Here is a 27,565-nt window from a genome sequence, read left to right as displayed (position 1 = left end):
GATGCTTTCCGTCCCAGAGGCACAGAGGAGGTATTCCAGGCCCTGGAAGATAACCAGGTGGCTCTGTCTACCATGAAGGCCTCTCGTTTTGTCAAGGCCTTTGAGAAGGAAGCGGACCGCTGGGAGCGCTGCCTCTCCCTCATCTTGGAGGGCGTTGAGATGTTGCTTACGGTACAGCGCCAGTGGATGTACCTAGAGGTCAGGACCCGCTCGCCGGGCTGCTCCTGTGACCCACTCTCTGTTCCTGGCACACGACCTACATCCTGGCCCTATTCTCAGCCTCGTTTTCCCACTTCTAAAGTCCTCCTTCCTCTGGGCCCCAAGCGTCTGACTCTCAGGGATGACCTCTCACGTTCGGTTCCCTCCTTGAAAGGGCTTTGCTCTTCTTACGTTTTTCTTCTTGGACCCAGGTATCTGGCCTCCCAACCCCAACTTTCCTTCCGGAACTTGGGCTTCTTGCCCTTTGGTTCTGATGCTCCTTCTCTTCCACTCGGCTGTCATTCCTGGTCTGGGAGTGGGGAGCAGAGTGTGGGGAGCATGTGAGAAACAGCCTCTCACCCCAATTCTTGGCCCCTCAGAATATCTTCCTCGGAGAGGACATCCGTAAGCAGCTGCCCAGCGAATCAGCCCTGTTTGACCAGGTCAACAACAACTGGAAATCCATCATGGACCGGATGAGCAAGGACAGCAATGCGCTGCGGAGCACCCACCATCCAGGTCTGTCCATGAGCTCCATGGCCTCTTATCCTGACCGAGGCTCGGTGGGTGCTGAGTATGTGTGAAGTCCTGGCCACGTGCTTCATTCATTGAAAGACCGTTGTAGATGGCCTTCATACCATCACCATCGCGTCTTCTGAGCATGAAATAACAGTTCAGTGAACGAAACTCAACAAATACTCGGGAGGACTATACTGTAGTGGGCAGGGGAGGGCGTGGGAGAGAGACGTACCCACAGAAAGGCCTGGCTGATGGTGGTGAAGTGCGGTAAAGAACCAGGAGCTGAGGTCTGGTGATGGTCGCCGAGAGGGGGTGTGCTGAGGAGAAGAGTTCTGTCCAGGGGTGCGGAGGACTACTCTCTTTGGCCTTGGGCCATCTGAAAGGTTTTTCGTTTTCCCAAGAACCTTGGGGGTATGCACTAAAAAGCCATTTTAATTATTCTGATAAAATGTCTGTAGGAGGATATGCAAAGCTGAGGGACAGCATGCGTTTATTAGAAAAAATACTCGAGATCATGGGCAAAATTACATTTCGGAACAACATATAAGCAAAGCCACTGAAACGGGGATCCGTTTGTGGAACACAAAAACGAAACTCATCTCACCCACTGCTACTGAGTCACCTCCCGGAGACCTGGCAGCCCGTGGACTCTGAACTTGAAGGCGCGAGGGTCGCCTCAGGTTCCGGGGCATCCAGACTTCCCTCAGAAAGCTAGAAACTGGGACAAGGGAATAAACCAATCAAAACCTAAGGCTGGGAGGAAACTAAGATTGTTGAGAACCTGCCACTGAGAATCCATTTTACTTAGTCCCAGGGGTCATTCTCTGAGGTAGATGCTACTAGTGCTTTACCCACAAGGAGGTGAGAGCTCAGTGAGGATAACGGACATGCTGGTTCGTGGATGAGCAGCAGTTTGCATGGCCATTGTCTGTCCCTCCGTCCAGGGCTCTTTTCGCTCCACCCCGAGGGACACCAGCACCCCCGGCGGTTGCAGCCCTGTTTCAATGTGTGTATGTGATATATATTTAAGTCTAATGATTTCACTTGTGGGGTTCTGTGTGTGCAGAACAGTCTCTAATATCCAGAAGCTCTTGGGGTGACCAGCAGAGCCGGAGAAAAGGGACCGTTTAAGACCGAAGGGAGACGAGATGTCGATATATTAGTGGAATCTCGTATACCGTATGCTTAATGCATAGTGTACAAAATGCGTAATAGTGTATAATGAGCACTTGATGATGAATTAATGAAGAGGATGGGCTAAGCGTGTTGGAGTGATTTGGAGACACTTCTCTGCTTCCAGCAACCATTATGGCAATATGTACCCCAACATTCGAGAGTCGGCAAAGTGGGTGCAGGTGCACACTCCAGAGCCACTCAGGGCAATGGTAGAGGGTCCTCAAATGTCCTTCGTTGCTCTTCTCCCAGGCCTGCTGGACACGCTGATAGAAATGAACACAGTTCTGGAAGACATTCAGAAGTCTCTGGATATGTATCTAGAGACCAAGCGCCATATCTTTCCCCGCTTCTACTTCCTGTCCAATGATGACCTCCTGGAGATTCTAGGCCAGTCCCGCAACCCAGAGGCTGTGCAGCCGCACCTCAAAAAATGCTTTGACAACATCAAATTGCTGAGAATGCAGAAGGTTTGCCGAGCTGCCCAGGATAGGATGGGGGGCAGGGAGGAGATGGCAATGTCCAGGTATTCGGGGCCTTGGAGGGGACCGTGGCCTCCCAGCAGGAGGGGGATAGGAATGAATCTGGATTATCTGGGATAGAACTCTTTAGAATTGGTAATATTGGGGTCAGGGGAGAGGAGCAGAGATTACCCTCAGAGGGCCCAAGTACCTCCGAGGTGGATATGAGAAGTGAGCAGCCCAGACCATTCCGAGCTTCCTGCTTTTACAGGTTGGGGGACCCAGTGGCAAATGGGAAGCCGTGGGAATGTTCTCAGGTGACGGCGAGTACGTTGACTTCCTCCACGCAGTCCTTCTGGAAGGGCCTGTGGAGGTGAGTAGTGGTGAGGGTCTAAGAATCGAGTTGATCCTTCTTCCCCTTGGAAAGTTTGCTCCGCTCTGTGAGGAGACAACATCTCCGTGAAGGGACCCACCTGCCATTGCTGAAAACTCTAACCCCTCCCCTGGTCCTGCAAAGCGGACCGTCTTCCGTCACCCCCCAATGCCTCCATTTCCCCCCGGGACCTGAGCCAGCCGCTGCCCAAAGCCCTGGAGTCCTCCCTCCTAAGCCCCTGCCCCCTGGGGATGCTTGTCTCTGTCCCTGAGGCCTGGCCGTTCGGCCCTGTCACCCCCACACCCCCACAGTCCTGGCTTGGTGACGTGGAGCGGACCATGAGGGTGACCCTACGGGACCTTCTCCGGAACTGTCGCCTGGCCCTCAAGAAGTTTCTTAACAAGAGGGACAAGTGGGTGAAGGAGTGGGCTGGCCAGGTGAGCCGGGGTCGGTGGAAACGAGGGAGCAAGGAAGAGCTGAAAGGGAGCCGCAAAGGTCAAGACTGAATCTCGGGTCTCACCAGATGTAGGCGTCCTGCCCCCTGTTCTGGGCGAAGGCCTTGCTACCCTGCATGCTGGACCCTTAGCTCCTGCCCATGGGCCTGAGCCCCATCCTTCAGTGCAGAGGGAGCCTGTTGAGCGAACACTAGCACCCGGGCCAGGAAGAGGCTGGGACTTGGGGGCTGGGCTGCGTGCGGGGCCAGCGGATCTAGCCTCTGCGTGGGCCCCAGGTGGTGATCACCGCCAGTCAGATCCAGTGGACGGCTGACGTCACCAAGTGCCTGCTGACAGCTAAGGAGCGCGGAGACAAGAAAATCCTCAAGGTCATGAAGAAGAAGCAGGTGGGGAGCCCTCCAAGTTTGGGGTGGGCCCCCGGGGGGGGGACGTCGTTGGGGGGATGCACTGGAGTCTGAGTCAGGGTCACAGCAAGGGTGCTTTGTGGTTGAGGTCCCGCGAGGCAAGTCCGGGTGGCTTGGGAGGGCTGGGGGTCAGGGGTTTCGGGAGGTCGGGGTCGGCGCGGGGTTGGAAGCCGGTGAGGCCGGGGCGAGCCATGGTCAGGGTTTGCTTGCCTTGCCCCCTCCACGCTCCTCCCCGCCACCTCATCCCGCAGGTGTCCGTCCTGAACAAGTATTCGGAAGCCATCAGGGGGAACCTGACCAAAATCATGCGGCTGAAAATTGTGGCGCTGGTGACAATAGAAGTCCATGCCCGGGACGTGCTGGAGAAGCTGTACAAGAGCGGCCTCGTGGACGTCAGCTCCTTCGAGTGGCTCAGTCAGCTGCGCTTCTACTGGGAGAAGGTGTGCCCGGCCTGTGCCCTCCTGACGCCCCGGCCCCCCGCCCTAGTTCTGCACTCGGTCCCGTCTCCCGAGTCAGGACCAGGCCAGGAAGGCCGCGGGCTGCTGCCGTGGTGGATGGGGCAGTCGCGCAGGGGCCCATCTTCCATGCGGGCCGTAGACCCTCTCCTCCGCAGCCCTGGTCCTGTGAACTGCAGCCTCCCCGCCTCCCCGCCTCCCCGATCGGCTCTTCCTCCAAGCCCGCCTCTCCGTTCCTCTGCCCTGTTGCCCCAGGAGCTGGACGACTGCGTGATCCGCCAGACCAACACACAGTTCCAGCACAGCTACGAGTACTTGGGGAACTCCGGCCGGCTGGTCATCACCCCGCTGACCGACAGGTCGGCTGGCGCAGTGACAGGGTGGTGGGGCGGGGGCAGCAGCTGCTGAGGCGGGGCTCCCACGCAGGAGTCCAACTCGGGTCCTGTCCTTGATCCTCAGGTGTTACATGACTCTGACCACAGCCCTGCACCTGCATCGGGGGGGCTCCCCCAAAGGCCCAGCGGGCACGGGCAAGACAGAGACCGTCAAGGATCTGGGCAAGGCCCTCGGCATATACGTCATCGTGGTCAACTGCTCCGAGGGCCTGGACTACAAGTCCATGGGCAGGATGTACTCGGGTCTGGCTCAGGTCCGCACCCCACCACTCCGCCACCCCCTCGCAGTCCCAGAGAGTCAGCTGAACCCCAGGCTGGCTCCCAGCTTTGTAAGGTACAGCACTCCCTGCCTCAGGGCTTATGATTGCCATCGTCTCCGCACCTCCCCGAGCCTCGCTCAGCCTTCATTTTTGCTTATTTGAAAACTCAGAAGATGACGTAGGGGCTCGACCAGGTAACGCATATACTCCGGTGCGGGGCGCAGGCCTCGTGCTCACAGGTTCCCTCCCCGGGTCTCTTCCCAACCGGTGCCTGCTCCGGTACTCCCCGAGGTTGTCCCTGAGATTGTCCCCAGGGTTGTGCTGTTGGCTGGAAAGTTCTGGCCAGGGACCGCCCCTGGGCTGCGCTGCCTGCCCCCCCCCAGCCCGGACAGCACACGCGTCCTGGAGCCCGCCACACCTGTCAGCACATCTCAGGCCGGGGCTGCCAGCCCCGGCTCCTCGGGGCTCCCCGTCGGAGGGCCCCCAGCGACTCTGCCCCCCACCCACAGACCGGCGCCTGGGGCTGCTTTGACGAGTTTAACCGCATCAACGTGGAGGTGCTGTCGGTGGTGGCCCAGCAGATCCTGTCCATCCTGTCGGCCCTGGCCGCCGGCCTCACCCGCTTCTACTTCGAGGGCTTTGAAATAAACCTGGCGTGGACCTGTGGGATCTTCATCACCATGAACCCCGGTACGGGGCGGGCAGGAGGACGGAGCGGCCAGGGCCGACAGCCCTTCGCCCCCTCCCCCTTCCAGGCCAGCGTGTCCCACCCAAGTGAGAGGGGACGAGAGAGAGAGCGCAGAGCGAGGGAAGGACAAAGGTCCAACTTTCTGGGAGAAGGGGAGGCAGTCTTACCGTCCACCCCAAATGGGTCAATAACCGCTGTGTGTCTGTACATGCCCGGTCCTTTGGGATGCTTCGCTGTCTTCTCCCACTGGGCAAGCTCCCCGAGTCCGGGTCTGTCTGCCGTCCCCTTTGCAGGAGGAATGGGACTCTCCCCAGAAGGCAGGCCCCGGGCTCCCTCATTACTGTTCCCCGGGAACGGCTCGGGGAGGGTCTGCAGGGAGAGCAGGAAAGGGCTCAGGTGCTGAGAGAGAGACAGAAGGGATCTGGGTCAGGACCACCACAGCGCCCAGCAAGGAAGGAGAGGACCGCAGATAGGAGAGAGGGGCGGGAGCCGAGCCGAGAAGCGGAGAGCGTGTGGCTGGAGCTGGGGAGACTGGGGGGCGAGCCGGGGTTGGGGAGAATGGGGCTGAGAATAGGCAGTAGGTCCTCGGGGAGTGGCCCGGGTTCTAAACAGACGGCGCTGTTTTCCAGGCTATGCCGGTCGCACGGAGCTGCCAGATAACCTGAAATCCATGTTCCGCCCCATTGCCATGGTGGTGCCTGATTCTGCTCTTATTGCAGAGATCATCCTCTTTGGGGAGGGCTTTGGCAACTGCAAGGTATGCCCGTCACGTCTTGTCGGTAACACTCTGACGTCCCTTCCGTGACTAGTCCACGGACAGAGGCGAGGGACGCGGGCTTGCGGTCGGTAGGGTGTGGAGGCCTCTCCCCTGGGAGGTCCCTGATCCGTGTCGGCACCGTTCCCAGCATCTTCTCGTTAGGATTGTCCCCCAGAGCCCAGCCTGGCCGCCTCGAGGCTCAGGCCCAGCTGCGTGTGTCTGTCGCTGGCCCTGCATGAGGCCGGGGTTTCCTCCTCGGTTTTCCTTCCCCAGATTCTGGCCAAGAAGGTGTATACCCTCTACTCACTGGCCGTGCAGCAGCTGTCCAGACAGGACCATTACGACTTCGGCCTGCGCGCCCTCACCTCCCTCCTGCGCTATGCGGGCAAGAAGCGCCGCGTGCAGCCGGATCTGTCTGATGAGGAGGTAGATCGAGGCCACGGCCCTTGGGCCCGAGCCTCCAGGGTCCCTGGTCCACCCTGCCTCCACTGAAGCTTTTCAGCTCCTGTGCCTGGGCTGGGACCCCCGCCCCGCTGCCTGTCCCCTGAGCCACCTGGTGTCCAGCTGACGGCTCGCTTGGCCATCCGCACTGCTCTGGCCTCCTGCCCCTCAGCCCTTTGGACGGCGGGCGGCGGTGGGGGGGTGGCGGTTCTAGCGGACGCCCGGGGCCCAGCTCCTCAGGCCGGAGTCTCCCTCGTTTCCCGGCCAGGTTCTGCTGCTCTCAATGCGAGACATGAACATCGCCAAGCTCACCTCAGTCGACGTGCCGCTCTTCAACGCCATGGTGCAAGACCTGTTCCCCAACATCGAGGTGCCCGTCGTTGACTACGGCAAGGTACTTGTCCTTGCTACTCCCGCCGACCTCACCCACGCACGGGGAGCTGTCCCCGGGCTGTGACTGTCTGCGGGACAGCCGACCCCTCCGGGCTTCCTTGTCTCTGGAACAGCCGAGGCCTGCTCAGACGCTCCACTCTCCCGCCACAGCCCCCACCCTCCTGAGCGGCGGGCTTCTGACTGTATGGAGCCCCCAGAGCTCCCCGCCCCCCCGCTTTCCTCCTGCCTCCGCGTCTCTCCTCCCGCCAGAGCTGCCGATGCGTCAGAGCAGTGGCATGGGAGGGGTGGGCAGGAGGATTCTAGGAAGGACAGGGATTTTCTTCCCCGGGGGAGTGACGGTTCGGATAGCCTGAATGCTCCCTTCACTTGAAACCCCTGAAATGTTAGATAGAAATACGTCTTTGTAAATGCATCGCTAGAAAGAAAGAAAGAATTCGGGGGGTGGGGGTGGGGGGGGCGAAAGCAGGGAGACCATACGACAACCGGCCGCTGAAAGCGCCCTCATGGCTCCCATTTAGCAGAGGAGGCCACTGAGGCCCAGAGCAGTCCCTTCCTCAGGGTCCCTGCGCCTCGCAGCTCTGCAGCGGCCAGCTCCTGAGTGAGCGACGGCCGGAGCGCGGGGGCCCTGGCACCACATCCAGCAGCCTGAGCGCGACCCCCGAGGCGGTGGCGGGGTTTATGGGCCTCCCGCTGTCTGTCGCCCCCTCAGCTGCGGGACGTCATCGAGCAGGAGATCCAGGACATGGGCCTGCAGAGCACACCGTTCACCCTCACCAAGGTCATCCAGCTCTACGAGACCAAGAACTCCCGCCACTCCACCATGATCGTGGGCTGCACGGGCAGTGGCAAGACCACCTCGTGGCGCATCCTCCAGGCCTCCCTGTCCTCCTTGTGCCGCGCCGGAGAGCCCAACTTTAACATCGTCAGGGTGTGGACTTGGGACGGGGAAGCGCCTGCCGGAGACCAGCGGGACGGGCACGCAGTGCAGGCCAGGAGGGCAGGCTGGGGCCCGAGGGGGCCTGGGAGAGACCAGAGACCGGGGGCAAATACAGACACCTGGAAGCAAAGGGGGTGACGTGGACCTAAACGGGGATCTCGGCATTGGCGTCTGCCCGCAGCTCGAAAACCCCCTTCTGTGTCCCTTTTAGGAGTTCCCCTTGAACCCGAAGGCGTTGTCCCTAGGGGAGCTGTATGGGGAATATGACCTCAACACGAACGAGTGGACAGATGGCGTCCTGTCCAGCGTCATGCGGACAGCGTGTGCAGGTGCCCGCGTCACGGGGGGCGGGGGTGGGCAGTCTGGGGGTGGAAAGCCCATGTTTGGGAGGAAAATGCCTGGGGCGTGCTGAGGTACAAGGAGGAGGTGCATGCTCACAACCCCGAGGAGCTGAGCATGACGGGAGGTCTGGGGAGAAGGTTCTAGCTTCCTGACCATCCTCCTCCTACCAAGATGAGAAGCCAGATGAGAAGTGGATCCTTTTCGATGGCCCCGTGGACACGCTGTGGATCGAGAGCATGAACTCGGTCATGGACGACAACAAAGTCTTGACCCTCATCAACGGGGAGCGCATCGCGATGCCCGAGCAGGTGCAGACCCTGCGGAGCGGGGGGCTGGGAGCATGTGCAGGGCTCAGGGGGGCCGGGGGGCCGCCAGATGAGGAGCTTCTGTGGGAGAGGTGAGGAGGGGGGGTTGCCTGGACTCAGAGAGACCTGTGTCCGAGGGAAGAATGCCGGGTCTACCGTGGGTGTGGGGAGCAGTGGCCAGTGCCCGCCGTGTCAGCCCCCCTCCGCCTGACCTCCACGGGCCGCCTTCCACCTACGCCCGGGCTCCCGGGTTCCCGGGCTGTGAAGCCCAGCCTTTCCCACCCACTCAGTGCGAGCGAGAGAGTGGTTTTCCATAAGCTTAACCTCAAGTAAGCCCTAAATTCTTTTTAAAAAGCACGTCATCTGTAAACTTTACGTCTTTGTGCACCGTGCCATGCTTGGTGCTCGGATGGAGACACTTGGGGGCATCGGGGTGCCGAGTGTTTCTCCCGACGGGGGTCGGCAGCTCTGACCAAGTGTATCCTCAGGTGTCTCTCCTGTTCGAAGTGGAGAACTTGGCCGTGGCCTCTCCCGCCACTGTGTCTCGCTGTGGGATGGTCTACACTGACTACAGTGACCTGGGCTGGAAGCCCTACGTGCAGAGCTGGCTGGAGAAGAGGCCGAAGGTGCGAGGGGAGCTGAGGAGCGGGGGAGTGAGCCACCTGGCCTACAGGGCAGAGAGCGAAGGCAGAGCCCCTTGTCATTTGACTCCAGGCCGAGGCAGAACCCCTTCAGCGGATGTTTGAGAAGTTCATTAACAAGATGCTGGCCTTCAAGAAGGACTTTTGCAACGAGTTGGTGCCCATCCCGGAATACAGCGGGATCATCTCCCTCTGCAAGCTCTACTCGGCCCTGGCCAGGCCGGAGAACGGGGTGAGGAGGGGCCGGAGCAGGGCCAGGGTGGCACGGGCTCGTGACGCCGCGGGGACAAGCCGAGCGAAACCGTGTGTCTGAGACGTGGTCTGAACACAGATGTGAGTGCAGGGACCCCAAGGGGAGGCCTCACTGACTGCGATGCGGGCGCGTGCCATGTACACGTGGTGGGATGTCACACTCAGGACTCTCAGTCACTAAAGCGCACAATGAAATCTCCCTCTAATTTCCCACCGCAGTTTGGGAGCTGAGGATAGGTCATTTGGTTCCTCATTTCTCCATCCTTTCAGAATATTTATATTAAATTTTGGTATATAGGAGGCCTTCGTATACCATTTCTGCTGGAAGGAGCTCCCAGCCTAATCTGATGAGGGGGTTTTACAAATTTTCAGATTGAACCTTCGGCTCAGGTCATGATCCCGGGGCCCTGGGATCGAGTCCTGCGTCGTCAGGCTCTCTGCTTGGCGGGGAGCCTGCTTCCTCCTCTGCTTGTGCTCTCTCTCTCTCTCTCTCAAATAAATAAATAAAATCTTCAAAAAATTGTAAAAAAAAGAAATTTTCAGATTGGTTGATATTGAAGAAAAATGTTTTTCGTTTAGAATTGTGGAGTGAGGACTAAAATTGGATATTTTTCTGTTGAGATTAAACCACCGTCTAGCAATCGTTCCTATTGTTTTTGAAGACATTGCCAGATAACCAAACCATTAATATAAAGTTATAGGACAGTGAAGGTCTCTAACAGTGTATGTCGTTCCTCGTCGAGTTAATCTAAATGGAAACTCTGCAGATGAGCTTGCAAGGTCACGGCTGGACAAGGACAGTCACGTAGTCTCGGGGGTGCACAGGTGCTGAGGAGGGTGGGCCGGGGTGGGGGGTGAAATGCGCTGTGTGCTGGGGTGAGCTGGAAGGACAGACTAAGGGCTCTGCGTTGAATATGACGGACGGTAAAGTCTCAACACAGTTTCCCACCTACACCTGGTGATTGAGGACGATTCTAAGCCCAAGTCCGGTATTCTGGGTTGGACAGCATCTTGTGGGTCATGTTATCTGTAGTTCTCGGCACCTTAATTCAGAACCCATCCGCAAGAGCTCCCTGCTCACAGCCTGTGGCTGTCTCATGGGGCAGGTGAGAGATGGGGCGAGCGAGGCCACGTGCCCTCGGGGTTGCTGTTGAGAGCAGGAGTCTAAACATGCCGTTTCTGGGGGCACCTGGCTGGGTCAGTGGAGCGTGCGACTCCTGATCTCAGGGTCATGAGTTCAAGCCCCATGTCGGGCGTGCAGCTTACTTAACAATAAATAAACATGCTGTTTCTGCCACGAACTTGGTACGTTGTAAAATTTAATTATTATTTTTTAAATTTCATGTTTAATCACGCAAGTAATAGTTGAATCTAATGTCCCTTTTTTAAAAAAAGGATTTTATTTATTTGAGAGAGAGAGAGAGAGAGAGAGGCACAAGAATGGGGGGAGGGTCGGAGGGAGAAGCAGACCCCGCGGAGCAGGGAGCCCGATGCGGGGCTGGAGCCCAGGACCTGGGACCATGACCTGAGCCGGAGGCAGACACTTAACAGCTGAGCCACCCAGGTGCCCCAACCACAGGGTTTTCTGAACAGAGCCAGGAAGGGAGGCGAGCTCTGAGGCTTTGTGGCCATCTGCCAAAATGATGCCCCGTTCGTCTCTTATAGAGCGAGGCTATTTCCCCTTCTCGTCCGTCCAGGTGAACCCAGCCGACGGTGAAAACTACGTCTCCATGGTGGAGCTGACCTTTGTGTTCAGCTTGATTTGGTCCGTGTGCGCCTCCGTGGATGAGGAGGGACGCAAGAAGATGGACAGTTACCTCCGAGAGATGGAGGGCTCCTTTCCCAATAAGGTCGGGACCTGCAGCCCCGGCTGTGCTCGGTGTCCCGCCGCCTGGCTCTCCCCCAGCGGTCCGGGAGCACTTCCGCCGGTGGGGAGAGCTAGCGAAGGCTTTGGTAGCCTCACACCCCTTCCCTCCTCAGGACACAGTGTACGAGTACTTCGTGGACCCCAAGATGCGCACCTGGACGTCATTTGAGAATAAGCTCCCTAAAAGTTGGCGCTACCCTCCCAAGTGAGAGCAGGGCCTGGGGCCGTGGTTGCTGGGAGATGTGGCCCCAAGCAGAAGTGAGCTGTGGAAGGGCGGGAGGGCTCCCAGACGGGGGTGGGGTGGAGGGGCGCCTCTGGAATGCAGGAGCAGGATCTGGAGGGCGTGGGACAGGGTCCCTACGGAGGAAGCAGGACGCCCGATCTCCAGGCCCGTCAGGAGGCAGGGCGGGTGATGTGTGAGGAAGATGCAGGTCGGGAGGCAGAGGGAAGCCGGAGTCGGGAAGGAGCAGCCCAGGCCCTTGGACAAGGCCCCCTTCCCTCCCCAGCTCCCCCTTCTATAAGATCATGGTGCCCACGGTCGACACCGTTCGCTACAACTACCTGGTGAGCGCCCTGATGGCCAACCAGAACCCCGTCCTGCTGGTGGGTCCCGTGGGGACTGGAAAGACATCCATCGCCCAGAGCGTCCTCCACTCCTTGCCCTCCAGCCAGTGGTCGGTGCTCATCATCAACATGTCTGCGCAGGTGCGCTGCAGGACCTGGGGAACCGTAGAGCCTCACCGCACCCCTCTCGAACCCCGTGTTTCTCCTGGAAGACCCCGGCATTCATCCCATATCTCTTCCACCAGACCACATCCAACAACGTGCAGAGCATCATCGAGAGCAGGGTGGAGAAGCGAACCAAGGGCGTCTACGTGCCGTTCGGGGGCAAGAGCATGATCACCTTTATGGATGATCTAAACATGCCGGCGAAGGACATGTTTGGGTCCCAGCCCCCGCTGGAGCTGATCCGCCTCTGGATCGACTACGGCTTCTGGTACGACCGCATGAAGCAGACCATCAAGTACATTCGAGTAAGCCTCCCAAGGGGTTGTTCTCCAGGCCTCTGTTTCCTGCCATGGAGGTTCGGTCCCCACTCCCTGGGGACTCCGGGAAAGAATCCCGGAACCCTGTACTCCTCTCTGCCCACACGCCCGGCCCCTGAATCCTCAGTCCCTGTCGTTGACTCTCGTCAGTGTCTCTGCCCCATGCTCCCGCTTCCACCCCTTCCCCAAGCTCACATGTCAACCCCACCACCGCCCAGAGCGGCCCAGGTGCCCAGGGTCCCTGACTCCCGTCCTGGGTCCCAGCATCTCCCTCCAGTCGGGCTCTGCGCCCATGGGATTCTGAGCTGCTTGGTGGTTTCTTTCTCCCAAATGGATGGGCAGGAGCCCTTCCATCTTCTTTGCTGGGGTGCCCGTCCATCTGGCCCTCAGAAACCCTACTAACACTTAGCGCATTCTTCTGTTTCTGGGAAAGAAAACATGCGTGCGCGTGCGTGTGTGTGCACGCACATACACAGAGGAAAAGAAGACAGAGCCTAGAAAATGTTCTTTCACTCACCTGTATTTTCTATTTTGGGTACATGGATCACGGTGAAATAAAAACAAACACATCACTTTGCTCATTCTCGAGGAAATGTCCCCGATCCCTCCCTTCCATTCACCTTCCCTCATTCTCCATTTGCTCCTGCTCATCCCGGCCCCTCTCCCAGTTCTCGCTCCCTTTACCCCCCTCCCATGCCCTGTCTCTTCCCTCCCTGGCCTGTCCCACCCCATCCTGTCTCTGCTCCCCAGGACATGTTCCTGATGGCTGCCATGGGCCCCCCCGGGGGCGGACGGACTGTCATTTCCCCGAGGTTCCAGAGTCGCTTCAACATCATCAATATGACCTTCCCCACAGTGAGGGAGTAATGGGGACCCGGGGGCGGGGGGGTGCTGTAAGAGGCAAAACCAACCATGTCCCCGAGGATGAGGGGGCAGATCAATGAGGGCTGGGGGGACCCCTGAGCAGAGGTGCGTGTGGGGGCCGTAACACAGGGAGGGGGGCTGCTAGCGTGGGAGGCAAGTGTAGCTGGGGCTTGGGGAATGTGAAGCCCGATGCCGGGCAGAGAGCTCAGGGGGCCCGAGTAGACTGAGGAACGTAGATCCTGCAGCTGACAGCCAAGAGCCGCGCCAGGATTCGGGCAGCTGAGCGAGGCCCTCGGGGGTGCCCCAGAAACCTCAGTAATCAAGATAAAGCACATGTTAATGCAATGTCAAAGCAGCCGATGCCCACAGTTCACGATGAACAAAGGCCACGGTGTTACATAAATCTACGGGATTGGCGCCGTGCATTGCTGAGCGGTATCAGAGCCCAAGCCAAAAGGAAACTGCCGCAATCCTGACCCATCTTTGTTTAAAACGTTGGTTATTTGTTCATCGTACATATTCTGCATTCGTTTTGAGTTTTGAATATCGCAGAAACACATTATTTCTCTTGATTCTGTGGGGGGTTTTGGCGCTCTTTTAAAGTCGGCCTCCAAGACGAATGCCGGGCTGGCCTCACCGGGGCCCCAGCGCAGCCTGGGGGGCCAGGAGCCCGCGAAAGTGAGCGTGAGGGTCTATTCCCAGGGGTCCCAGATCATCCGAATATTTGGCACCATGATCAATCAGAAGCTTCAGGACTTCGAGGAGGAGGTGAAGCCCATTGGGAACGTGGTGACCGAGGCGACCCTGGACTTGTACAACACGGTGGTGCAGCGCTTCCTGCCCACGCCCGCCAAGATCCACTACCTCTTCAACCTCCGGGACATCTCCAAGGTGAGCCACCCTCCCAGCCCAGCCTCCCCACTTCCGGCTCCGGCCTGGAGGGGACTCCCGCTGCCCCCCAGCCACGCCCCTTCCACAGGTGTTTCAGGGAATGCTCAGGGCCAACAAGGACTTCCACGACACCAAGTCCAGCATCACACGACTCTGGATCCACGAGTGTTTCAGGTGAGGTGCCCCTGCCCCGCCCGAGGCCGGACAGACGCCCCAGACAGACGCCAGACACGGGCCTCCCGAGCCTGGCGCCCAGCCCCTGCCCAGCCCCTGCATTCCCGGGTCTCAGCGACTCCCTCCCAACAGAGTCTTCTCGGACCGGCTGGTGGATGCAGCAGACACGGAGGCCTTCGTGGGCATCCTCAGCGACAAGCTCGGTTCCTTCTTTGACCTCACATTTCATAATATTTGTCCCAGCAAGCGCTCTCCCATCTTCGGTGAGCTGGTGCTGCGGCCGCTACAGGCTATGGCTGTGGGAGGGGGTCTGGGAGGAGGGCCGGGGCCCTTGGGCGGGGCGTCTGGCGGGGGGGGGGGCGCGCTGGCCATTGGAAATCTGAGCCTCACTTCCCACGGCCCAGGGGACTTCATGAGGGAGCCCAAGGTGTATGAGGACCTGGCCGACCCGGCAGTACTGAAGGCGGCCATGGAGACGGCGCTGCACGAGTACAACCTGTCCCCCTCAGTGGTGCCAGTGCAGCTGGTGCTCTTCCGAGAGGCCATCGAACACAGTGAGCGGCCCCGCCCCCATCCCTGGCCGGCGCCCCAACAGCTGGCCGTTCCCAAGCAAGTCCGGGAAGGTGCCTTCCTTTCGGGCCCCAGATGGCTTCTCCTCCGTGGTGGTGGCTGCTCAAAGTGGCTCCGGGCATCGGCCTTTCCCCACACTTCTCGGTCCCTGTCCCTCAGTTTCAGGCGTCCTGGTCACTAGCTCAGGGCCCCAGGCACCCCCCCACCGGGTTTCTCCGCCGCCTCACTACCCTGGTCCCCCACTCCCCAGTCACACGGATCGTGCGGGTCATTGGACAGCCTCGGGGCAACATGCTCTTGGTGGGCATCGGGGGCAGTGGGCGCCAGAGTCTGGCCCGCCTGGCCTCCTCCATCTGCGAGTACGTCACCTTCCAGATCGAGGTCACCAAACAATATCGAAAGCAGGAGTTCCGAGAAGGTAAGGCTGGGCTTCCGAACCGGGGTGGGCTGGGGCTGGTGTGAAAAGTCAGATGCCTGACTTCCTGCGGTGACAAGAGCAGGGAGAGACGACGGAGGCCGCTGGCGAGCCTTCCAGGCCCCGGGGGGGTGGGGGGTGGGGGTGGGGTGGCGCGGAGGGCAGTGCGGTGTGCGGGTTGCAGGCTGGGGGCGGCGGGAAGGGGACAGGGGACAGGCGGACGTCAGGATGGCTCATCTGACGTCCGCCTGTCCCCTCTTCCTTCTTCCCTCCTCCGGCCCAGATATCAAGCGTCTGTACCGCCAGGCAGGAGTAGAGCTCAAGGCCACGTCCTTCCTCTTCGTGGACACCCAGATCGCTGACGAGTCGTTCCTGGAGGACATCAACAACATCCTGAGCTCAGGCGAGGTCCCCAATCTCTACAAGACTGATGAATTCGAAGAGGTACGAGCCCTCCCGCACCCTCCACCGGCTGCTGTGTCCCCTCTGTGCCTCCCTCCCCCGCATCGGGTGCCGCGGCGCAGCCCCGCGAGCCCGCGGCTTCTGTGCAGATCCAGGCGCACATCGTGGAGCAGGCCAAGGCCGAGCAGGTGTCCCAGTCCTCCGACAGCCTCTTTGCCTACCTCATTGAGCGCGTGCGGAACAACCTGCACATCATTCTCTGCCTCAGCCCCGTGGGCGACCCCTTCAGGTGACCCCTGTGACCGCCTCGCCCTCCCTCTGCCCTGTCCCCCCACTATCCCCCACCGCGCCCCCCCCCCCGCCCACTCCTCCCCTCTCTCGGCCCCCCTGTCTTCCGGGGCGGGGGTGGGGTGGGGGGAGTCTCCTCAACAGCCCCGGCTCCTCTGCCCCTGCATGGCCAGCTCCTTTCCCTAGACCTCGCCTTCTTTCCCCAGTTCCTGCCGCTTGCAGGGGAGGTGTCCCCTCCCTTTCAGTATGACTGGAGTGTCTTGTTGTGGCTTTGTGTTTTGTTTTTAAATTTTTAGTTGTGATTTTACAAAAACAAAATGACATGAAAATTTACCATCGTCACCATGTTGCAAGTGTCCAGCTCGGTACAGTTAAGCACATATTCACAACAGATTGTGCAACAGATTTCTAGACCTTTCTCATCTTGCAAAATTGAAACTCTATACCCACTGAATAATTCCCCATTTCCTCCACCCCCCCAGCCCCTGGCAACCACTGGCCCCTTTCTGTTTCCGCAAGTGACTACTCTAGATATCTCATATAAGTGGAATCATACCGTATGTGTCTTTGTGTCCGGCTTAGCTCACTCGGTTCGTGTCCTCAAGGTTCATCCGTGTGGTCACATGCCTCAGAGTCCCCAAATTTCCTTTTTAAGGCTGAATAATAGTCCGTTACACGTATATATCATGTTCTGTCGATCCATTCTTGCTGTGACTTGATTTTTAAGGGCAGCAGAAAGGAGGAGGGAGACAGAGGATTGCAGGGAGAGGCGATTTGGGCTCCCGTGTTATTTGTTTTCGTGTTTGTGGCACGTGGTGTATTTGCCACACACCGGGAGCTGCTACACTATGGACTTCACATGTGTCACCGAATCCAGTAACAACCCGGATTCGTATTCCTGTTATTCCCATTTTATTTATTTATTTTTAAGATTTTATTTATTTTTTAGAGAGAGAAAGAGCGAGCGAGTGGGGGGAGAGATAGAGGGAGAGAGAGAATCTCAAGCAGACTCCACATTGAACGTGAACCCCACGGCGGGGCTCAGTCCCACGACCCCAAGAGCCGAAATCAAGAGTTGGACGCTCCACCCACTGAGCCCCCCGGGTGCCCCGCGTTACCCTCATTTTAGAGATGAGGAAACTGATGTCGGAAGGGTTAGCACACCTGCCTGAGATCCACAGCTAGAACCAGAACCTGTTCCTAAATGCTACACTGAGCTAGCTCTCAGGGGAGCAGGGCCGGGGGGGACAAGGAAACACAGGAGCAAGGGGTGGGACACTTAGGTTCCTGGAGAGCGGGTGGACCTGTGAGGAGGCCAGGAGTGGAGGCTGCCTGCCTCCACAAAGGGGCTTGAATGCCTCTCGAAACCCTTCCCCAGGAACTGGATCCGCCAGTACCCGGCCTTGGTGAACTGCACAACCATCAACTGGTTCTCCGAGTGGCCCCACGAGGCCCTGCTGGAGGTGGCCGAGAAGTACCTCATGGGGGTGGACCTGGGGGCGCAGGAGAACGTGAGTGCTCCCCCGTGCGCCCAGCCCTGGGCCCCCTCCCGCGTCCCTTCTCCACCCGCCCTCACTCCCGGTCTTCCGTCCTTTCCCACGGGGCTCAGATCCACAGGAAGGTGGCCAAGATCTTTGTCACCATGCACTGGTCAGTGGCGCAGTACTCCCAGAAGATGCTGCTGGAGCTGCGGAGATACAACTACGTCACGCCCACCAACTACCTGGAGCTCGTGTCTGGATACAAGAGGTGTGCAGAGGCGTGGAGGATGGGGAGGCCCAGGGAGCTCGGTGAAATGACGGGGTGGGAAATATCCAGAGCCGGCCCAGGGGGCCGAGGAGCCAGGCGCCCCGGGGGAGAGGCTGAGGTGCGGCGGCGGGGCGGGGGGGGGGGTCTCATTCCTCCCAGGTGTGGGGGCGTGAGAGGGAGAGCTGGGGTTCGCATCTCTAGAGCCCTCGGGCCAGGACTCCTCTCTACACCATCTCTGTTCTGTCCTTATTTTCTGGGGTGACGTTTCTTTCCCAAGCACAGTACAGCGGTGATGGTGCTATAAATGCTCGCGAGACAGAGACCGGTCCTTTCCTCTCCACCCTTAAGTCCACCCTCTCCTAGCGAGAATCAAATATTCATTTCTAAAGTTGTATTGAGTGCCTTTTCATGTGCACAACATAATATTTTGTTTTGAAAGATCTAAGACAAATGTAAAAAAAAGAAACAACCCACCTCATTGATTGGATTCGGTATTTTGATCAAGGCGAGGAAAAAGCCATTTGTAACGATAATGATCACGCGCACTTACTCATCCGCTTAACGTACTTTCTGAGCATCTACTATGTGCTGTGCACTCTTCCAGGTGCTTGCAGTCCCGCAGTTCGCAAAAGAAAGCCCCTGCCTTCCCCGGGTACCTGGGGCCAGTCACTGTGCTGAGCCCCTCACGCACATTTTCTCAGTCCAGAAAATAATCCTCCGTAGATTTTTTTTTTTTTTTTTGGCCTGTACAGTGTTGAAAACTTTTTGAGTAAGTTGCTAACATTGAACACCGGAGGCTTAGAAAAGTCCAGATTCCCAGCTTTTCTTTAAAGATCAGAAATCGTGGGGCGCCTGGGTGGCTCAGTCGTTAAGCGTCTGCCTTCGGCTCAGGTCATGATCCCGGGGTCCTGGGATCGAGCCCCGCATCGGGCTCCCTGCTCCGCGGGAAGCCTGCTTCTCCCTCTCCCACTCCCCCTGCTTGTGTTCCCTCTCTCGCTGTGTCTCTCTCTGTTAAGTAAATAAATAAAATCTTTAAAAAATAAATAAATAAAAATAAAAATCAGAAATCGTGTCAACACGGAGCCCACATTCCTTCCCACGTGGGAGAAACGGGGTGGAGATGAGGGGTGGCCACCCCCTGGGGAGAGTCTGGTGTTTGCTGGTTCACGGCAGCCCCTGCTCACTGCACAGTGGGGAGCAGTGGGAGCTCCTCGTGGGGAGCGGGCATGAGGAAGAAAGCATGTAACAGGTGCTTTGACGGTGGTGTGCGGAATAAACCAGAGGGATCAGAGTCTGGAAGCAGGGAGACCAGCTGGGGACCTGTTAGCAATGATTCAGGCAGGAAGTGATAGAAAGCTCACGGCGGTGGTGGTGGCGGCGGCAACAGAAAGGGAGACGGGGACCCATCTGGGGTGCTCCCCTTTCCGCGGGCCCAGCCTTCCCAGGCGCTGTCCCCTCCCTGTGCGCCGCAGGTTGCTGGGAGAGAAGCGGCAGGAGCTGCTGGACCAGGCCAACAAGCTGCGGACGGGACTGTTTAAGATCGACGAAACCAGAGAGAAGGTGGAAGTGATGTCCCTGGAGCTGGAGGACGCCAAGAAGAAGGTGGCTGAGTTCCAGAAGCAGTGCGAGGAGTACCTGGTCATCATCGTGCAGCAGAAGCGAGAAGCAGACGAGCAGCAGAAGGTGCTCCCCGCCCCGCGCCCCCCCCCCCCGCCCACCCGTGCTTACGGACAGGGGCTTCCGGGTCGCCCTCAGTGGCCACGTGACGGACTGCCCGGGCCGCCTCTCAGACTTTCATCCTTCCTGCCAACACTGCCTCCCACCTTCACCCGAGGCCAAGACGAGTCCCCTTGGTCCCTAGGCGGTCACGGCCAATAGTGAGAAGATTGCAATCGAGGAAGTCAAGTGCCAGGCCCTGGCTGACAATGCCCAGAAGGATCTAGAAGAGGCCTTGCCAGCCCTGGAGGAAGCCATGCGGGTATAAGAGCAGGAGGCCCAGGGAAGGGAATGGGACCAGCCTGCTTCGTCCTCCAAGTCCCCGGGGAAGTGGGAAGAGGCGGGTGGGCCTCAGCTGGGGCCTGTCCTGCCCCGCCCCGAGTCCCCTCTGGCCCTGCTCCCTAAGTGAGTCCCTCTGCCCAGGCCCTGGAGTCCCTGAACAAGAAGGACATAGGAGAGATCAAGTCTTACGGCCGGCCCCCCGCCCAAGTGGAAATCGTGATGCAGGCCGTCATGATTCTTCGAGGCAACGAGCCCACGTGGGCAGAGGCCAAGCGGCAGCTAGGTCAGCTAGAGGGCCACGGCGTGACCGACGCCCGTTCACCCCATGCTTACTAACCGTCTGCTGTGCGCCAGGGGGAGACAGGCGAGTGAGGCGTGCCTCCCACCGTCCAGAGCACATAGAGCCTAATAGGAAGGAGGGGACGTAACTAGCAGTTAAGGTTCTTTGGTCGTACGTAACAGAAAACGACTCTTAATTAAAAAAAGAAAAGGAAATCGTCATAAAGATACAGGAATATATCTCAGAATCCAAGGGCAGGAATGCCTTTGGGCCCCCCAAAAGGACAAGAATCAGAAAATGTGAAACCGGAGGCTTAGTAGAATAAAGCCTGCAAGCCATAGGTGGGGGACCCCTGCCCTGAAAAGTCAGTGTGAGGCATACAGACGTGATGGTGTGTCTGTGCGGGTACGTGCGTGTGCATGAGTGCATGCGTGTGCACACGCGTGTGCATGTGTTTGGGTGGCCGGGGGGTTTGGCTGCGAGTGTTCAAGGAAAGTGGTGGCAGAGGGGGCTAGGAAGACTGCGGAGGGTCCTGGCGGCTTGGAGTTTCCAGGGACGGAAGCAAGGTCAGTGGGGGAACTTGGGATGAGGCCGCATGAGCCAAGCCCAGGAAAAATACGGCTGTGCCAGAGCAGTGGAGGCGAAGCCTGGATAAGGAGGGTGAGGCCCTCTGGCTGAGGCACCCCCCCATTTTCATCCCTCAGGGGAGCAGAACTTCATCAAGTCCCTGATCCACTTTGATAAAGACAATATCTCAGATAAGGTTTTGAAGAAAATTGGGGCCTACTGTGCGCAGCCGGACTTCCAGCCTGACATCATCGGCAGAGTCTCACTCGCTGCCAAGTCCCTGTGCATGTGGGTGCGGGCCATGGAGGTGAGCGGGGCGCGGGCCGTGGACGTGAGCGGGGTGCGGGCCGTGGACGTGAGTGGGGCGCGGGCCGTGGAGGTGAGCGGGGCGCGGGCCGTGGAGGTGAGCGGGTTGCGTGCCGTGGAGGTGAGCGAGGTGCGCGCGGGGCAGGGGCGGGCCGGGGAGTGGGGAGCGGCTGGGCGGCCACGGCAGCCCGGCTGTCCCGCTGCAGCTGCTGTCCCCCACACAGCTGTACGGGCGCCTGTACCGCGTGGTGGAGCCCAAGCGGATTCGGATGAAGGCTGCCTTGGCCCAGCTTCAGGAGAAGCAGGCGGCGCTGGCCGAGGCCCAGGAGAAGCTGCGGGAGGTGAGCCTCGGCCCGTGTGTTCCACAAGAACCCCGTCCCTGATTTCTGGGGTGCTTGCGGCCATTGTTCCCCGCTTACAGTCCTGTGAGCCCTGCCCACCGTGCCCCTTCAGAAGGGCTGGCAGGGGTTGCAAAGGCACGGGGGCCACTGGCCTGGGGGCTGGCGGGCTCTCTCATGGCCTTGGAGGTGGGCCCAGAGATACAGAGCGGGTGACCCCTGCGTGGCCCGTGGGGGGCCGGGCATGAGTGGGGCGCGGCGGCCGCGGCGCGGAGGAGCGGGAGCACGGCTAGCTGGCTGGAGAGAGAGGGAGATACTCTTCCGAGAGGTGCCTTCCGAGCGGACTGGGGACAAGCCCCTCCCACCGGGCACCGCAGGGAGCACTAGCATCAAGACTCGTGAGTTCTTCCCCCATCACGCACGTTTCCTACCCCTGATTCAACAGCCTGTAATATCCACATGTGGTGAAACTCCAAAGGTCCAGAGAAAATCCAGCGAGAAGCCTTGCGCCCCCCTTCCTGGAAAGCGGCCTCGCTTACGGCTTCTTGCGTAGCCGTCCAGTGCTGTTCTCTGGTGGTACAAGCACGTTCTGGTCATTTTTTCCACGTTAGACACACTGTTCTGCGCCGTCCGGTCTTGCGTAGCCGTGCCTGGAAGCCCCCCCATGTGGGTACGTCGAGGTTGAGCTTCTCTCTCACTCTCACCCACCCGGGCCCGTTTACTTACCTGTTTCCCTTTCTGATGGAGATACCCATCCTTTCCGGGCTTTTGATCTTCTCATGTCCTCCTACGTGGTTGACACTAACTTTACCCACAGCGAGGTTTTTACATTTCTATGGAGCCAAAGCTGGTCAGACCATTCCAGAATGTTTCCCCTGAAACCACCAATGGAGAACATGCAGGTCTAACTCCAGAATTGGGCTGAGGACCCCGAGGTTTAGTGAGAGGAAGTGACTTCCTAGTTACCCACAGAGGGGGCTGGGGCCCACGCTTCCTGACCCCAAGCCCCACTGTTCCCCGCCTGAAGTGCAGCTTCTCCCGGGCCCTCTTCGGATTCCCTCCGAGCAGAGCCAAGCAGGCTGGGTGAGCGGCTCCGGCCTGCACGCGCTCCTCCTCAGGCCCTCTCACGGCATCCGCTCTTTCCCTCTCTCTAGCAAGAATGAATAATCACAGGCATGGTTTATTTGGAAAGGTTTCTCACCCCTGGATGATTCATATCCTGGGATGAATAACTAGGAACTGTTCCCTTGATGTGTGACAAGTGGGGCCCACGGGATCAGCTGCCTACAGTGTCATGCACTGGACAAGCCTCCGTAGGACAGCCGGTGTCAGGTCTCTTGAGAGCCCCTCATGGACAAGAGGAAGCAGACAAGGACCCCACATTTCCCCTCCGTTACTGAAAGGCTCTGAGCCAAACGTCCGGCCTGCCTCACAGCCCACTGTGGACTCCGAGCCGCGGCCACAGCCCAGGCTGGCTAGCACCCATCTCTGGGACAGCCTGGAAATGAGCATTTTGAAAACTTCCCTGTCAGAGCCAGCGGGGGCGGGAGAGCCTGAATTCAGCACAGCCCAGGGGTCTGGAAGGAGGCCCAGAGCTCAACTATAGGGCTTGTCGATACAAATCTTGAGTAAATAGTTTTAAGCTTGACTCGCTTGGGGACCTTGAGAATACCTTTTCCACTGGCCTGATTCTGACATGCACAGCCGGGGTTACAAACCACTGGTTTCAAAATTGCCCCAGAAGGCTCTGAAATGGGTCAGAACAGAAGCCTCATCTACTTCAAGGCAAACAACTGCATACCCAGGGCTGAACATTCGCCTTCCTTCCTCTTGCCTGCCCCAGTTACGTCCGGTCACCTCGTCCAACACGGCATGTCCCAGGCTGTGTGGCGACACGGGCCGGCAGCATCAAATCCTATCCTAGTATTAATAACACACAGAAATTCTACACATTTGAATATAACCCTGAGGAGGGAGACCCTACATTTCACAGATTAAGTCCCTGTGTGAACTAGAGCCCAAATAAAAATCCAAAATCAAATTATCTTGCTTTTGAGAGTTAAAAATCGAGAGGCCAACCTCGTCGAGTTGAAGTCCCCAAACGCTCCAGTTTCTTCTTCTGCTCAATCTCAGCCGAGGGGCCCTCAGCATCGGGGGAGAACCTGTGTCCTCCAGCCGCGGCTGGGGCGGTCACTCACCGGAAATGGGCCGCCTGGAGGGCCCCGGAGGCTGTAGCGGCTCCAAATCATGTCTCTTGTGAGCAGCGTTTGAAAATAAAAAAAATCAGAGGAGTTAATGAGGCACACACGACTTGCAGATGAAATTACGTTCCTGGGAACTGGCCCTTCTTGTGGCACCAGAGACTGCAGTAAAAATTCAGCGGTGCCTGCAGGAGGGAGGAGACTCGGAGAAAATCCTGGTTTTAGCTTCACCAGAACATTGCCTATCTGGAAGCCACAGGTCGTGGGGGAGCCTCCCACAACGGATCAATATGAGATGTGATCCCACTGAAAAGCATTTCCTGAATCGGGGGCAGGCCGGGAAGCCACACACATACATATTTTTTTGGAGCAGGCGGTTATCATGGTTAAAATACAAGATTCACCACCTCAGATCCACCATTGCCCGTCGGTGGCACTGAGACGTTTAGCACTGAGACATGTCCTGCAGCGCCTGCCAGTGTCTCGCCCACACGGAAACCCCGCTACGTCCGTTCAAGTTCAGGTTCCCGCTCTGTGTCTTGGTCAGGCGCGGTCACCCCATCCTGCACTGGCTCACGGCCGGCTCTCTGTGGGCTGGCTGAGGCCTTCGAGGGCTGCCTCTCAGGGAGGACTTTCACCTGGCCCCGTACTTATCCTAGCTGGAAAGCGGCCTCCCGCAGACTCCCGGGCTGTAGCTGCTGTTGGTGCTGCTGACGCCGGGGGCCTGGCAGGAAACAAGTCTGCTGCCATCCGTGCTCAAGACACAGCCATCCTCCCGTCCGGAGCCCCCAAGTTGTTCGGGCATGCTCCCTTAACGCACGGGTCACAGCCGCATTCCACGTACCCTAACCACGAAGCCAAAGTGGAGTCCCTGCGGCCCACGAGCCTGTGGCCAGACCGCGCGGATTCAGGTTCACCCCGCCACCAGTGCCTCCTTGGCCCTGGGTGTCAGACATTGAAGCACGAGACAGCTGGTCCAGGGCCACGTCGGCCTGGCAGTCACCACTGAAAGCCAGCACCTGCACGCTATGCAGAATTTACCGTCTTTTTAAAAAAAATATTTATTTATTCATGAGAGACAGAGGGAGGGAGAGAGAGAGAGAGAGAAGCAGAGGGAGAAGCAGGCTTCCCGCCGAGCAGGGAGCCTGACGTGGGACTCGATCCCACGACCCTGGGATCGGCCTGCCCGAGCCGAAGGCAGACGCTTAACCATCTGAGCCACCCAGGTGCCCCAGAACCTACCGTCTTGCCGTTGAAACCCCGCAAATGTCACACGCTGTCCACCCCCCCCCACCCCACCCCCCGCTTCCAGCTAGGCAGCATGGCAGGCCCTTTGGTGGCCAGGGCAGCCTTCATGGTGAAGCCGCCCACCCTCACAGCCCACATCTCTCCTTTGCCCGGTTCCCGGTTCCCACTGCTTCAAGCAGTCCTGCCTCTCCAGAAACGGCCACCCACCCGTGGACAAAGCCACGGTCATCTGCCAAGGTCAGAGTATCGCAGCGTCGGCGTGAAGCCCCCCCCTGCCCCCGGCCCCCGGTGACAGCCACTAGAAATCAAGCACACCAGTGCAAAAACCCAAGAGCCCGGACAGATGCTCTGAGTCAAAACACACGTCCACACCCCCGAAGTCTGTGTGTGATGCCCTGCCCCCACCCCCAGCTTCTCAGTGGGTCTCCCGGTCTGCACATATACTCTCGAGGAATCTGAGGACGAGCAGCCTCCTTCTATTCCTGGGCTTCTAAACACATTGAAAAATAAAACAAAAGGGGTTTGGCCAAAATATCACCATGAGAGACTAAGTGAGAGGATGTGGCTGACGCGGTGGGCGAGCGGTCCCGCTAGATGTGACCCCGTCATCAGACGGACTTGCCTGGGGTGCCTGTGTTGCTGCGGCGGAGAGGGTGCAGAGTGGAAGGGGCCTGAGCTCAGCTGAGCATTCCAGCTGATTGCACCAGTCCGATCAGCTGCACGCCTCCCCCGGAGCAGGGGTGTGTGAGGACTTGGAGAAAGTCTTCCAACAGAACAAGGGAACGATGGTCAAGATACGAAATTATAACAGAACATGACCCCAGAAGAGAAAATAAACCCAGAGATAACTCAGGTTAGGGAGAAGCACTTGAAAAGCAAACCCAAGGTAAACACTGCTATCGTCAGAGGGTGATGAAAGAAGACCTGATACCCCGAGAGCAAAAAGAGGACGTTGAGAGAAAAAAAATCGCAAATAGAGACAAAGAAAGAATTCTGGGAAAAGTAAAAATGCTCCAAGTCTGACAGTCAGCAGGAGGGCGGGAAGACAGCCTCGAGGACCATGAGGAGCAAAGCACAAGCCCAACCCCATGAGAGAGAGCCGAGATCCGATCCAACCGATGAGAATTTCCGCAAGAGAGAAGCACATCGTCAGGGGCAACAGGAAAACATTTCACAAGTGGGGCAGCGTGCACGGTGACCCTGTCGGAATGGGCCCTGGTCAGCCACCAGGCGCACGCGACACCAGCCCTGGGCAAGTCCCATGGCTGCTTCATGCGGCATCCGGCCACCACGATCCGCCTCGGGGAAGACAGTGACTGCTGAGTGGGAATGTTGTTATCAAGCTCGACCCCATAAAAATAAAAGTTTTTATGTATTAAGGCTAACTAGGTGCGCGGTGGAGGTGGGTGGGGGAAGGATTGGGCAATGCTTTTGTGGGAGATCAGATAAAACAGGGTTTGAAGATGTTGTTTGGCGTCATGAAGGTAACAAGTAGCAGCATTAAAACTGGCAGGAGGGGGCGCCTGGCTGGGCTCAGTCAGTGGAGCGTGCGACTCTTGGTCTTAGGTCGTGGGTTCGAGCCCCACGTTGGGTGTCAAGATGACCTCAAAAAATAAAAAAATGAAATCTGAAACAAACTGGTAGGAGCAAGGAGAAAGAGGTGGTGGTGTGGAGGGCCAGGGGAGACACCTGCCTCCCTCGTAGCACGGACGTCATAGAAATAGTTTCGAAACCAGGACATAGCCGCGTGGAACACGAAATGCCTCTGGAGGGATGAATATTCAAAAAGCAGGTCACACCGGCCACCTCGAGGAGGGAGCAGGGCGGACCGGGGACAGGGTTGGGACACTTTCCAGGCCCTTGTGCCTTCTGAATTTTTCAGTGACTCATTCACCAAGTAAACAAAAAAGAAACAGCTGTGTCAAGATGTGCTTACGTACACGGACGAAGGACGTTCGTCCCAGCGCGGTTAAGAATAGAAAGTGCGGGAAAGACACACACATCTATCAGAAGGAGACTTGTTATATAAATTACGGCTCAGTCATTCACAAGATTATTTTGCAGCTGGTAAAGAGAATGAGGCAGCTTGACGAGAGCCGACTTGGAGACAAGGAAAAAATAGTAACACGGCCATATGCTGGCATTTATCCTCATGAAAAGATTCACCCTGTCAAGAACCGTTTCCTGAGCGCCGGGCACTGTTTTAAGTATAAGGATCGAGCCGGCAAGCAAGGCCCTGCCTTCACGGTGCTTGCATTTACTTTATTATGGGCGGGCTCTGCGCCCAACCTGCCCAACTGGACTCCGTCTGGAAAGCTTTCTGAGCGAGGGCAGGTGCGGGGGGCTGGCTCAGGACCGGGAGGAAGCCGGATCCTTCACCGTGTGTGTGCCCTTCCTTCCTTTTGATGTGGATTCACTCTTTACAAAAAGACCTAAAAGAGGAAAATTATTATTATTATTTTTTTTTTTTTTTAAAGACAAGGTTGTGGCTAGGTGTGATAAAGGTTGTGGTTAGGGTCATGTGGGAAATGTCCTTGTTTTGTTCTCGAGAGGCATTATGATGTCTTGAAGCTGGAGGTTTGACGAAATTGTAACTTCCTTTAAGATACTTCAGCAAAACACAAGGAGATGAGATTAAAAATAGCGAAACGTGAACAACTGTTAAATGTGACAGGTATAGAGGTGTTCATCATACGATTCTTTTTCCTAGGTTTGCAATTTTTCATAATTTTTGAACTAAAAAGATTAAAACTGCAAAAATTTAAAATCTGCAAACAGATTAATATGTATGTATGTATGTATGTATGTATTTTAAGAAATAGTAGCTTACGGGGCACCTGGGTGGCTCAGTTGGTTAAGCGACTGCCTTCGGCTCAGGTCATGATCCTGGAGTCCTGGGATCGAGTCCCGCA

The 27,565-nt window shown here is 57.9% G+C and overlaps 1 protein-coding gene across 2 annotated transcripts in view; it reads left to right on the top strand.

The window, feature by feature from the left end:
• DNAH2 (dynein axonemal heavy chain 2) overlaps positions 1-27,565 on the top strand; it is a 79,447-nt gene that overhangs the window by 36,149 nt on the left and 15,733 nt on the right. For both annotated transcript variants that reach the window (XM_028125061.2, XM_088028000.1), the window contains 37 exons: positions 18-198; positions 579-717; positions 2,143-2,360; positions 2,623-2,724; positions 3,036-3,161; positions 3,455-3,565; positions 3,835-4,023; positions 4,294-4,397; positions 4,498-4,687; positions 5,203-5,383; positions 6,011-6,138; positions 6,412-6,564; positions 6,848-6,973; positions 7,682-7,900; positions 8,121-8,238; positions 8,423-8,559; positions 9,045-9,182; positions 9,271-9,429; positions 11,147-11,299; positions 11,430-11,521; positions 11,823-12,021; positions 12,126-12,350; positions 13,113-13,217; positions 13,929-14,117; positions 14,206-14,291; positions 14,424-14,554; positions 14,696-14,845; positions 15,112-15,279; positions 15,560-15,720; positions 15,828-15,967; positions 17,345-17,477; positions 17,576-17,715; positions 19,188-19,398; positions 19,577-19,693; positions 19,855-19,996; positions 20,698-20,867; positions 21,091-21,207. In XM_028125061.2, the coding sequence (XP_027980862.2) occupies positions 18-198; positions 579-717; positions 2,143-2,360; positions 2,623-2,724; positions 3,036-3,161; positions 3,455-3,565; positions 3,835-4,023; positions 4,294-4,397; positions 4,498-4,687; positions 5,203-5,383; positions 6,011-6,138; positions 6,412-6,564; positions 6,848-6,973; positions 7,682-7,900; positions 8,121-8,238; positions 8,423-8,559; positions 9,045-9,182; positions 9,271-9,429; positions 11,147-11,299; positions 11,430-11,521; positions 11,823-12,021; positions 12,126-12,350; positions 13,113-13,217; positions 13,929-14,117; positions 14,206-14,291; positions 14,424-14,554; positions 14,696-14,845; positions 15,112-15,279; positions 15,560-15,720; positions 15,828-15,967; positions 17,345-17,477; positions 17,576-17,715; positions 19,188-19,398; positions 19,577-19,693; positions 19,855-19,996; positions 20,698-20,867; positions 21,091-21,207 (5,548 nt within the window). The remainder of the gene's footprint in view (positions 1-17; positions 199-578; positions 718-2,142; positions 2,361-2,622; positions 2,725-3,035; positions 3,162-3,454; positions 3,566-3,834; positions 4,024-4,293; positions 4,398-4,497; positions 4,688-5,202; positions 5,384-6,010; positions 6,139-6,411; positions 6,565-6,847; positions 6,974-7,681; positions 7,901-8,120; positions 8,239-8,422; positions 8,560-9,044; positions 9,183-9,270; positions 9,430-11,146; positions 11,300-11,429; positions 11,522-11,822; positions 12,022-12,125; positions 12,351-13,112; positions 13,218-13,928; positions 14,118-14,205; positions 14,292-14,423; positions 14,555-14,695; positions 14,846-15,111; positions 15,280-15,559; positions 15,721-15,827; positions 15,968-17,344; positions 17,478-17,575; positions 17,716-19,187; positions 19,399-19,576; positions 19,694-19,854; positions 19,997-20,697; positions 20,868-21,090; positions 21,208-27,565) is intronic.

This window comes from Eumetopias jubatus, unplaced genomic scaffold, assembly GCF_037043125.1.
Source record: "Eumetopias jubatus isolate StellerSeaLion01/CBP00866 unplaced genomic scaffold, mEumJub1_p1.0 scaffold_10, whole genome shotgun sequence".
Classification (NCBI taxonomy): Eukaryota; Metazoa; Chordata; class Mammalia; order Carnivora; family Otariidae; genus Eumetopias; species Eumetopias jubatus.
Note: the sequence above shows the minus strand (reverse complement) of the source record. Positions and strands in the feature narration are given on the sequence as shown.